Raw genomic sequence first — 12,127 nt, forward strand, 5'->3', positions numbered from 1 at the left:
AAGAACTGTCAAACAAATCCTGCTCGTTCCTCACACCAGCAGATGAAGACGTGTGTGTAATACTGTATGTTATCTACAATCCATCCACACCCAGTTTCTAACCAGTAAACTTGCACATTAATGGAGCTCTGCACTGAAAGCATGAGCTCCAAAAGTGACATAACTATGTTTGGTTTCAAAGACAAAAGGACGACCGTGTGGGGTCTTATTCTGGACAACATAACAATCCCATACTGCCAGTAAAAGTCTGTCTCCTCAGATGAAAGCAGGGACTTCTCTCCATTTGTTGTCTTTGTAGCACAAATGTGTCCATTTTTGCAGCATGTCACCTCACAAGTGCAAGGTCATAGTGATTAGCTTAGGTGTGAAAGGTGCAGTCAGCACAGAGGCAGGCTGTTACCTTATGAAATACAACTTGACAAAAATAGACTGGCGCTTGATGGAGGACAACACTGTTGCTGCATGTAATATACAGGTACACACTTAGCAGCTCTAAAAGTGCTAAGCTGCAGCATATTTCTCAAATGCTCCACTTTCTCCATTTTAGGAATGTAGAGGGTCACATGTGACCTCATTCTGTGACTTCCTGTGACTCACAAAGGGTAACAAGTCAACAAACTGCCCCCTCCATTTCAGCATAATCTCACAGTAACAACAGCTGCACGAGGCCTAAAACAGGCCCACATGTCCACAACACAGCCTTGTAAACAGAGCTGGATCAACAAGAATCAGCCCAGCCACGTCACAGTCATATCACTCAGCAGACGTCTGCCGACCTCCGCTTCAGGGACTGTCTCGCTTATATGAAGTTGTGTGATGCAACAGGCTAAATCAGAGAGCTTGTTTCTCTGGGTGACAGAGGCAGAATGAGTCAGCTGCTAAAGGTGTAAGCAGGTATGTCACCACACCCATCTGTACTGTCCAAAGCGACACCTCCTCACCCACAAGAAAGCCCCTTCGTATTTTCAAGCCTATCAGCCCACACTGCTTAGATACAAAAATAACCAATGACAGTGTCTATTTCGTCCCACTGGCCTGTCCTGCCCTGCCACTCGACACCCAATGTGAGCTTGCTAGCCGGGTGCTGTGTTGCTGCTCAGTTTGGCCACACCGACTTGTGGGTCTATTTTGGTATCTTTTGAGTTTGCTTTCAGGAGACTGGCCACACCAGTGCATTTGAACATGGATCTGAGGGCTTGACTTAGTTTGGTGAGTTTTCTTTGTCTCTTGAACTTCAGCAGAACAAACAAACAAAAAAAAAGTTTGTTTACTGTGACTGACAGCCGCTAACTAAACTGTGTGTACAGCAGGTGGCATCGCAGTCGAGTCTTGGATTCTACTTTAAGGACTTGTGTTTGACATCAGAGTCTATATCTTGGATCCTTGCACTTAACATGAAAGACCCACCACCCAGGTGAGTGAGTAGTGTGGTTATATGGGTGTTAACAAAGAGAGCAGGGAGAAAAAAAAATACAACACTGTAAAATATTCTTCAAGTGTGTATAAACATACAGTAAAAAAAACAGCACTAACAATAATAATAATCAAAAATTTCACATTATTTTCTCTGACGTATGACTTAAATACAGTATAAACACCAATGGTTGCACCCTTTTACAGTATAGTTAACTGGACTATCTCATTCCTCTGGTATAAATACACAAGCAGATGCTGGGAAAGTACCGTGGGGGCTAACTGATCTCTGGTTATGAGAGCTGGAAGATTGTTGGCGACCAAAGTGCCCTGGAAAGCTATCTGTAAGTCAGACTTAAGATACAGTAAAGTAACTCAGTGCTAACAATCTGTTAGATTCTAGTAATGATATTATAATAACATATAATTAACTAAATATGACCGGTCCAGCTTTTGAGTCCTAACACTAACACTAAAGACACACACATGATTGATTTATGAAATAAATATCATGGAACTATTTGTCACAATCACCCTTATCTTCTTATAAGGAGAGGGATAGTTGTGTGGATATAGTTGAAGACTTGAGTGGGCTATGCTCCCAGGTCAGGCCATGTAAATAGGTTAATGAGCTATTCTAAGACCTCACCCAGATAGCTAAAGTAAGCTACAGTAGAGCAGCAGCTGCTGAGGCGCACTGTGACATGGTGTGATGATTTACTTGCATTTCCTGCGCTCTGTGCTGTAAAAATCTGCTGATGAGAATAATGTTCAAAGGCTTTACAGTCAAACTGTATGCATGTTTTCCATTTGATGGAAATCACCACAGGGTGAAGTGTGTTTTTTTTTCTTATTAAATATGCACATGATGAATGTTAATGTTTTTCCTATAATTGGAGAAGTTGTTCTCAAGGCCACCAACACTGAGTTTAGTGCTCACAGCTTCAGGCAGCTTAAAATAGCCCACAGCATGGTATGAAGTGTTTGTCTGCTGCCTGCATAGTGACAGAATGGCAGAAGCTGGCCATGTACATAAAGGTCATCAGTGCAACCACAGTTCAAAACCATTTATAGTAAAAAAAAGCCAAATCAAACTGAGTTTTGTGAGCTGACAACACACTGATACCCTGATTCCTTTTTTTTTAGGATGTTTTCAGATCTCCCTGCTTCCCTGATGTCAGACTGAGCTGAAAGAAACCTAAACCACCCACTGAGCTGCAGCAGCTGTAGAGGACTCTGGTGATGTACAAGGCACTAAGACGCTTGTTGACATCATGAGCTGTGTGGAAAAGCGACATGTGAGCCACCGGATGGGGAGCATGCTCCACCATCGCTTCCCTAATGGCTTCACTGATCTGTTTATGGATGAGACTGATCGAGAGGTGAGCACCCTCACTGACCGGGCCTTCCGCAGTCTCTGTGTTGGAGATGACGCCGTTTACAACGACGAGTTTTTGTACGGATATTCGCCTTTCAACTGCCACAAACCTGTGGTGGGGGAGCCTGTTAAAAAGAATCATCATCATAAGGAATCTAAAAAACAGCAAAACAAAAATGACAAAAATGACACGCAACCGTGGAAACAGCAGCAGCAGAAGAACTTATCGTCTTTCCTCAAGGCACTGAGTGCTACAGAGGGAAGCTGTGAGGGGATGTTGATTAAAAATGGTGGTTCGACAGACTCTAATGGAGAATCATGGGATAAGTCTGCACTTCGCAGCATCCAAAGAGAGCTATCAGAGTTCTCCTCTGACTATCACACTGGTCTCACAGATCGGCATCACAAGAACCATCACTCTGCTGATGGGTCATCCAAAAAAACAGGCAAAGATGCTGGCCTATCCTCAGGGAAATCCACAAAGATCAAAAACGGGAAATCCACTGTCAAAATAAGGAAACTTAACATCAAGAACTTTTTTCTTCACAGTGAGTTTAGTCCCTTCCAATCATGGAAAGATTTTAACCGCTTCCCCTTTGGACAAAAGGACTCTATCACCTCTATTCTGCCGACAGACAGTGTACCTAAGTGGTATGATTTGCCTTTTTACAAGGAGCTAACTGAGGCGCATAGAAAAGAGACTTTGCAGGCAGAGGAGGAACAGTCGTGCCAGAAAGCAGCAGTAGAGCCCTCTCCTCCCACTGCTCCTAAACCCATCCCTCCTCCTCCTCCTCCAAAGGTACTGCCAAAGCACTCAGCCACTCTAGCTGAGAAGAGGTGCTCATCGGATCTAGGTGATGGGAGTGCTGCCCCCTGGAGGCGCAACAGGTCCAGAGCAAAAAGTGCTATTCCAGTCAATCAGACTGGGATACAGCCTCATGATAACTCTTCAAAAATACTGGAGGAAAGTGTTTTCCAGGTGAAGAAGGAAGCTCGATCTGTGGAAGTGAAAGCCATTGAGGAGGTCAGCTCTTTGGCCTCTACACCGTTCAGCATCTGCCAGCTAATGACCCCCCTCATTCCCTCTAGACAACCAACAGAAACATCAGAGATCCTCCAAGGAGTCATTTCTCCCTCTGTCCTTGACCTTCCACTCAGACCACACTCTGAGGCCAAAGGGACCCCAGAACCTCCAGTCAAGCGGGAAAGCTACAAATCACTCGCCTCCAGCATCCTTTTCAACCTCAAAGACAACAGGAAAAGGGTGAAGAGCCGCTACAGCCCACCTAAATTTAAAACTTTAGAGCTGCCCGAAGGTGATGCACAATCACCACAATCCCAACCACAAGTCGGCACTGAGGGTGATCCATCTGGCTTCAGTACATCTGCTCTTCAGAAAGATGAGCTGACAGTTTTCAGTCCTGTTGTGGAATCTGTCATATCCCCAAGTATAACAAAGCATGAGACTGACAGGCCTTTGTCGGGGGATTATTTATTATCCAATCTACTGCAAACCAACAGTCTTGGTGAAGACAACCCAATCTCCCCTTTTATACACTCAAAAAAGAAGAGCCCCGGGGCTAAAAAGCAAAGCTATCCTTCTCTGAATCTGTACAAGAAAGCCAGCCCTGTTGACAACGATATGAAATATCTTCAAGTCCCTCTGAGTGCCAGCACTGCTGCACACATAGATTCAAGTGAAGTTTCACCATTTAGACTAAATAAAGAACTTTCTCCAAAACCGCTGCCAACAGACACAGGGCTTTCACCAAACACTTTAAATGTCATCAAAGATTGCTCACCCATAATCTCACCCCACACGATTGAGAAAGAAACGCTGTCAACAGTCGGGAAAAGACCCCCCAACGTACCAGAGAAAACAAAACGGCCAGTGAAAGACTTTGGAGTGCAGCCGACTTCTAAGGAAAAAGAGACGGGTGGCCAGAGCATGAGTACAAAAGATGTGATCAGAGCAGCGAGGGAAGCAATTAATGCAGCCAGGAGTAGAGCTTTATCAGGAAGTCATTCAGAGAGCAGCAACAAGGCAGAGACAGACGTAAGGCTGAAAGAAATGGATGAGAAACTTTCAAAAGAAAGTACCAAACAAGAGAGTTCAGCACCAGAAAACTCTTTATCCAAGAGTAACAAAAATCCTGTTAAGAGAGAGCCTCCACCAATTCCAAAGAGAACCTTTGCTAAATCTGACATCCAGCATACTCTGGATAAAACACACGATGTAGACAAAATTTCTAATGAAGATTCCACAGACACAAAACTACCTTTAACGCCACAAGAAAATGAATCTGTTCAAAAACAAAGTAAGCTAAAACATATATTCTCATCCAGGCAGAACAACTATATTAAACATCAGAGATACACAGTGACAGATGATGAACAGGTGGAGGAGTCTGAGGAAGGCAATCTGAATGTGGACAAAAGGGATGACAAGATGTCAGTGAAAGAAATGAGAGACAGCGAGCATATAATGAGTGATTTGCATGCTTTAAAGGAGCTGGACAAAGCAAGGCTCGGCGATCGTGTTCTTGAAAACGCCATGAACAAACTAGGAGAGGAGGCGAAAGCTACAAACGATTTGATCTCAAGAGAGCTAAGGAACATAAAGAAAGGCATGCTGTCAATGAGAGGGAACACGTCAGCGAAGAGAGACATGTTTACAAAAAAAGAGAAGGAGCAGAGCAAGCAGACAGCTTTCACAAAGCTAGACAGTAACGTCATCATAAACAAAGCACTTATAAATGACAATTATGACAAAGCCAAAATGGCACTTGAAGAAATCATCTCAGATAGAGAGAAGAGGAAAAATAAATCCACAGACATGGATGCAAATCAAACACCTGATGAGAATGTGGGTGATGAAAGTTACACAGCAAGAAGAGAGCAATGTAAAACAGCTACGAAAGATCCTTTGACTGAAGACTGGGAGAAACGAAACGGCAAAGAGGCAGACCTAAAAGAGAGATTAGGTGATCTGAGAGACCACAATCATTTGAGGCAGATTCTGTCACTAACCGAACCTGAACTCGGTAAGACTCACAGGTCAGGTGGGAGGGTAGCACTTCCTGGCATGGACAAGATTGGCCATCAGCTAAAGACCAAAGCTAAACATGTCAACAACAACATAAGTGATAAGACCAGCAATGTCTCTGATAATTCAGACAGGCAGATATCAAGACAGGTGTCTGAAGAGAGTGGAGAGTACCTGATTAATGAAAATGAAGGCAAAAAGTTAGATGCTCCTCCGGTTCCTCCAAGGAGCAAAAAGGGAGGTACTAGAGGGGATGAGGGTGTCACAAAGGCGCAAGATTCAACAGAAGAAAAAGATGAAAATCACATAGGCCTAAATGAGAATAGAACAGATTTAGAAAAACAAGAAGCAGGTAGTAAAGAAGCTGTGCCCAGTCATAGTGAAACTGGGTCTTGGAAAGGGTGGTGCACCACAGCTGACACAGTTAAATGTGAGCCAGCTGAAGGTACATTTTGGTCGTCACCAGACTTTAATGACAATATCTTGCAGATCAATAAGAGCCCTACAAGTGAGGCCACACCACAAAACAACAATGCACAGGCACAGGAAACATGCAAGAAAAAGCGGCAGGCCCCTTTAAAACCAGACCACTTAATCACACCAGCAGCAGAAGAAGACAAAACAAACCGAGCTGGTGAGGATGCAGATCTCAGTGAAATCCCCAGAAACATAATATCACCCTTGCTATTGGTCAATGGTGTTAGCCCACCTGATCAAGCCAGTCTGTCCTCGAAGTCCTCCTATTTCTCTGTGGAGAGCGCTCTGCTCAGAAATACTGAGACAGAATCAAATGTTTACCACTCGCTGGAGAACTTGGTCGGGGAGGTGGAGGAGGTCAATGAGGCGGAGCAGTTGCAGAGTAACTCAAAACAGGATTCAGACAGAGCAGAAGTGGAATATTATTCTTTTAGTGATCATGAAAGTGAGCCAGAGGTTTCAAAACGACCAGTAAAATCTCCTCCACAAGTAGCATACAAAGATGACAGAAACAGAGAAACTACCTCCAATGATCAAACTCAGGATGAAAATAGTTCAACAACATCACCTTCTAATACTTTCTCACCGACTCTGGGGATCCCTTCCTTGTTCAAAGTCAAAGATAACACTTTCAGTAACAAGTTGAAGAAGGCAGTACAGCCCTGGTCACCAAGAGGGAGTCTGAGCGGGTCAGAGAAAGGAGAGGATGAGTTACGCCAAGTGAAGGAAAATCCAGAACCCCCACCAGCTAATGAAACTCCTGCAAGTGGTGGTACCTTTATTCAAGCAGAAGTCTTCAAACCTACAGAGATTGTATCAGCTCAGTCTCCACCCCTGCTGCTCTCACCTTCAAATTGCACATCTCCAAAGAAACCTGAATTTGGAACTTTCCTCACCGTCCCACAGGAGGAAGATAGATCCTCTGGCATAAGTCCATCCTCTGGCGTGGAGAGCCTGACAGCCAGCACAGCTGATGAAATGCCAACAAACACTGGAGGGCTAGTGGAACAGGAAGTAACAAAGGCTCCCAGTGAACACTCAGGCTCCACTTGCAGTGCCAATGATAGCCAAACAGGACTACCTAAGCCACCAGCTGTCTTACCTAAATCTGAAAAGGCAGTTCTAAAAGCAATAAAGCTGGCAAATAGAAGAATGAAGAAGGAGGAGGCCCAGAAGACATCTCAGAGCAGCAGCAAACACAGAGCAGAAAGACACAAGAGCGAAAAATCTGAACACAAAAGCAGCAGCAGTAAAAATAGCAAGACTACTGAGAGAAAACACAAATCTGAAGATCGTCACAATGACAGTCACCGTAGTAAAAATAGCAACAAACAAAGTGAGCAGCAACTGAGTAGCAATGAAGACCACCACAGCAAGACAGAAATGCACCATAAGACTCGGAGGCAGAGCCACGATTCAGTCGATAGCAGCCACAACAACAGAGAGGCATCCGAAAGGCAAGGCCGCAGAAGCGACAGGCACGTTCGAGACAAACCAGAGCCGAGACATTATAGCAGTGACAGAGTCATCAGTAACGTGCCTGTATACAAAGCTCAGGTCAATGAGAGACCCATGTCGGACCGGCCGTTTCAACGGTCACAAAGCATCGATAGATACTTAGGAGATAAAGTAGAGCGCAGACTCAGTGCTGACATGTCAGAGAAGCCTGATCTAAGAGCCCAGCGTATCGAGAAGTCCATCATGGACGAGCTTCAGCAGAGAGGCAGGGCCAGAGACAAGCCCAGCAGAGAGAACCCATTAAGAAGGAGCCACAGCACTGAAGCACCTCACCCTTCACCCCTGTCACGCCAGTCCAGCCTCACCAGCCAGTTTTCTCGCCAGTCCAGCATCGAGCATGCCATTGTTACGCAGTCCTTCCCTATCACCCAACGAAAGCTCCTCCAGGATCCAGACTCGGGGCAGTACTTCTTCGTAGACATGCCTGTTCAAGTCAAAACAAAAACCTTCTTTGATCCTGAAACAGGAAGCTATGTGCAGCTACCTGTCCAGCCACCAGATGGTGCTGTCCCTCAGGCATCCCCTTTGGAAGTCCTGACCCCACCGATGGTTGTTTACCATGGCTTTGTCCCAGTACCTCTGTCCCCCATGGCTCAGAAAGCCACTATCCCAGTGCCTCATATGGAGCCGAATGAGTTTGAGCACAGACACCTTGAAAGGTCCAGACAAATGCACTGTAAGGAGGGACATCCATATTTAGAGCCTCTTTATGGTCAGCATGAGCACATGTTAGGGGAGTTCATGGGCACCGAGGAGCTGGACTGTCCCAGTTGATAAGTTAAGGAAGAAAATCTGTCCTCACCTGACATCATCGTGTTTAAGGGTGTTTTTCTTCTCAGTTCAGATCTTTTGTTCTGGTTTTGCTTTCATGAGACACAGAAGTGTGTGTCGGCTGTGTGAAGCTCCTGAGACCTGGATGGATTAAAGTTGCTGAATGCAGGTTTGTGTGAGATAATGTGCAATTTTTTGAGAAAGAACATGGAAAATCCATGTACATAATGTATTTAAGTGTAAACAGAGAGGGAAAGCTTGAATGTAAAATGTTTATTTATTGTAAATGCAGACAGTTTGTTATATTTTACAGTGGTGTCGGGTCTCCACTGTACTTTTTAGGCTTTTGTTTTGTTACCTGCCGTTTGATGACTTGAGATTTCTCTTTGCACCAGACAGTTTGCAGTTATTTCAAATTAGACAGAAATTAATTATTATCAAATTAGAAATAAATATGAAATATTTTTTTTAATTAATGACTGAATACAACTAAATTTTACAAACATTTTGCATGCTGAAGAGTCGTTCCTGTGTTTAATACATCACAAATTTCATTTATACTGTCTAAAAGCTTCAACTGGCATTACTGCAATTTTTTTTCTTTTTTTAATGAAAGAGGACAGGAAGGAGAAAATTGATTTTGCAAGTTTGTTGCATTGGTTTTTCTAAACTAGAATCAAGCAGGGCTGTCTTGTGTCTGTGATCCATTCCAATAAAAAAACAACTGTTGTTACAGATTTTCATTGCACCGGTGTCATTATTTTACTGCACTACAACTGTACTACAACTATTATTCTTTTATAGAAAAACATCACTTTTCTACATTAAATCTGAAGTAAATCAATAATTGTTTTAACTACGTCTGCGCATCACTGCTGCAGAGCAGGTTTGTAGTTTATGCCGCTATTCTGCCACCTGCTGGTCAAATATTAATGCAGCATTGAACTGTTTCTGACCACCAGTTATTGATCTAACTGGTCTATTAGATCAATTTAACAGATTACTCCCTTGGTTTTCATTGTCTCTTTTGCTCTTAAACCCAGAAAATTCCATTTTAGTTCTATAGCTTCATCACATTCACTTAATTTATCATGTTAGCTTGCCTGCTAACATGATAAATTGAGTGAATGTGATGAGCATAAATGTTGTTTTCTTTCCAATCCTGCACATAGAACTAAATCCACAGACTTGGTAGCAGCCAAGAAAGTCAGGAAAGGTCTTATAATCCATGAACACAGCTTAAATGGTAATTTCTGTGCCATAAATTTTGGACAAAAGATCCTGGATTAATAGCTGAGGAATAGTTCTTTTTTTTTATTTCTCAAAATAATACAATATTTAAACATATACAGTGTATTAATCAATTTAAGCAAAGCATCACCACTTTCCCATCTACCAGTGTCCCAGTGTTTTTGAGTGCAGGAGATGCACACACAGTCAGTGACAGCCACAGCTTAATGCCACCATGTCATCATACTGCTTCAACACCACGTTCTCCTCGTCATCAAAGTATAGCAAACTGATGGACTGCAGTTTGTCAGGCACGCAGCAGGGAGCTCCCACTTCATCACTTGAAAGCTTGAGGGCGTGCATTATGGAGCGTACCGTGGCATGGTTTGTGGCTCTGAGGCCCACTCCCAACGGGAATGGGCAGGAACCTTTGCAGTGGTAGGCGTTGTACCCGCGGGGAGAGATGATCCACCCGGACCAGCCGATCTCGTCAAAGTCGACGAAAAGGGGAACACGCTGGCAGGACTGAGAGCGGGCCTGAGGAGGGAGATCTGAGGAAGCACGCCGCTTCCTGCTGCGCTGGTAACTGGGCTCAGGTGCTGCAGCAGGCTGGGGTTGTCCTATAAGAAGATTAGAATACCATTATAAATAAAGTTTCAGTTTAACACATATATGTGTTGAATAGTAAAACATCTTGAGATGATACAATCAGAAGAATAGCCACCACCATCTTACCCAGGTACGACTGGTTTGACACTTCTGTCTTTCCGTCATCAGAGAATATGACCAGGTAGGCATTTGTGTCTGTCTGCTCTCCACTCTGCTTAGATGAGGACACCACTGAATCCATCCAGTTACCAGAAGGAAATGTGGTCACCACCAGTATGCCGTTGTTCTCCTGGCTGTTCTGGATCCATTTGGACACCTGACACGCAAAGTATAGATGTTTAGACAAACCAGCACATGTTTTCATGTTTAACTTCCGGAAAAATGTCCAAAAATGTTCAAAATATAAACAGAAGCATGCAAAGCCTTACCATCTGAGTGACATTGAAGACCTCCCATCCCTGTGTGTACAGGGGTACCAGCCTGGAGGTGACCAGGTTTCCTCGCCAAGGCTTGACACGGCTATCCAGCACTTCATATAGGTCCACCTGAAGAGTCAAAACATACTGATGTTAGTGCGCTCAAACCTCGGTTTATATGTTGTGTATGTGTAAAAAATACTGAAATATTCAGGATCATTTGTCCATTACACAGACAAAAAAAATCAAACATGCCCAGCACTACATCATAATAACAAATTATAAATGACACAAACTCTAATTTACCTTGTAGAAATGAGGTCCGTGTGACTTTCCGAGATAAAACTTTTGTTTCTTTCTGAACCAGCGGAACTCAGCTTTGATCATTCTCTCCTCTTTGCCGAAAGATGACAAGTTGAAGAAGTGAAACCTCTCTCCAGTGTGACCTGCGGGCGACAACATATCACGTTAGCGTTTTCAAATCATACTTTGTAAAAAAATATATATGTATAGTTGTTAAAAGGCGTGCGCAACCGTGCGTAATCGGTTACGCACACGGCACACTATTTTTAGCTTTGTGGCGCAAATGTGCACACATTTCAAGAAATAAATTATGATTACAAACCAGTTAAATCTTATGCGTAAATGTCAGATTGAAAATCTTTGCTCACCTTTGTCCTCAAAACTTCTCACTATGTTCCCCTCCAAGATGTCCTTCTGGCTTCTTGAGATCCCATCAGAGACTGACACCGCGTTAAAAAGGTCCAACATAAACTGAGGCGCCTTCTTACGAGGGGGCAGCGCCGGACCTCGGGGTAAATCCTTCAAATGTAAAAGCGCATCCAGCTTCTGACTCGCTGCATCCAAACCGTCCTCCTCCTGCTGTTGCTGCAGCTGCTGCCCCTGTTTCTCCACCGCGCCTCTGCTCTGTGGGATCACCAGCGGGGTGGCGCAGCTCAGCAGGAGAGCGAAAAGGAGGCAGAGGTGCAGAGCTCCTGCTGACATTTTTAGTGAGAGTGAACTGAGCTCTACACCTGTGGGACGGTGGGTGATAAGGGCGAAGCCGCTGCCTTTGATGACAGGCTGTCCCTGTATCCGGCTAACAGCAAGAGATGATTGGGTGGTGATTGATGATGGAAACGAGCACAAAAAGAAAGGTGAAAACGACCCGAGAGTCAGCTAAAAATAAATAAGTGACACACTTCCCTTCATTTGTTTATGAGTTCAGGTGTTTAGGAGCCATTTAGCTTATGTGTCCCGTTTTCTTTT

The 12,127-nt window shown here is 43.9% G+C and overlaps 2 protein-coding genes across 6 annotated transcripts; one reads left to right on the plus strand and one right to left on the minus strand.

Annotated features, from left to right (window-relative positions):
• The first annotated feature begins 991 nt into the window (after positions 1 to 991).
• On the plus strand, positions 992 to 9,209 carry LOC114437210 (uncharacterized). 5 transcript variants are annotated; one of them, XM_028407746.1, is made up of 4 exons: positions 992 to 1,209; positions 1,308 to 1,414; positions 1,666 to 1,757; positions 2,560 to 9,209. In XM_028407746.1, the coding sequence occupies exon 4, from the start codon at positions 2,688 to 2,690 to the stop codon at positions 8,604 to 8,606; it is 5,919 nt and encodes a 1,972-aa protein (XP_028263547.1). In that variant the 5' UTR covers positions 992 to 1,209; positions 1,308 to 1,414; positions 1,666 to 1,757; positions 2,560 to 2,687; the 3' UTR covers positions 8,607 to 9,209. The 5 variants fall into 5 exon arrangements, with proteins under 5 accessions (XP_028263547.1, XP_028263546.1, XP_028263549.1 ...); XM_028407745.1 differs by having other exon boundaries at positions 1,669 to 1,757; XM_028407748.1 differs by having other exon boundaries at positions 1,311 to 1,414; positions 1,669 to 1,757.
• An 831-nt stretch (positions 9,210 to 10,040) lies between these two features.
• Positions 10,041 to 11,863, minus strand: LOC114437713 (bone morphogenetic protein 2). Its single transcript, XM_028408568.1, is given in 6 exon segments — positions 10,041 to 10,526; positions 10,561 to 10,758; positions 10,871 to 10,987; positions 11,165 to 11,304; positions 11,530 to 11,707; positions 11,798 to 11,863. Coding segments are annotated over 6 exon segments (1,185 nt in total).
• Between the last annotated feature and the right edge of the window lie 264 nt (positions 11,864 to 12,127).

This window comes from Parambassis ranga, chromosome 6 (genome assembly GCF_900634625.1).
Source record: "Parambassis ranga chromosome 6, fParRan2.1, whole genome shotgun sequence".
In the NCBI taxonomy this organism is placed as follows: Eukaryota; Metazoa; Chordata; class Actinopteri; family Ambassidae; genus Parambassis; species Parambassis ranga.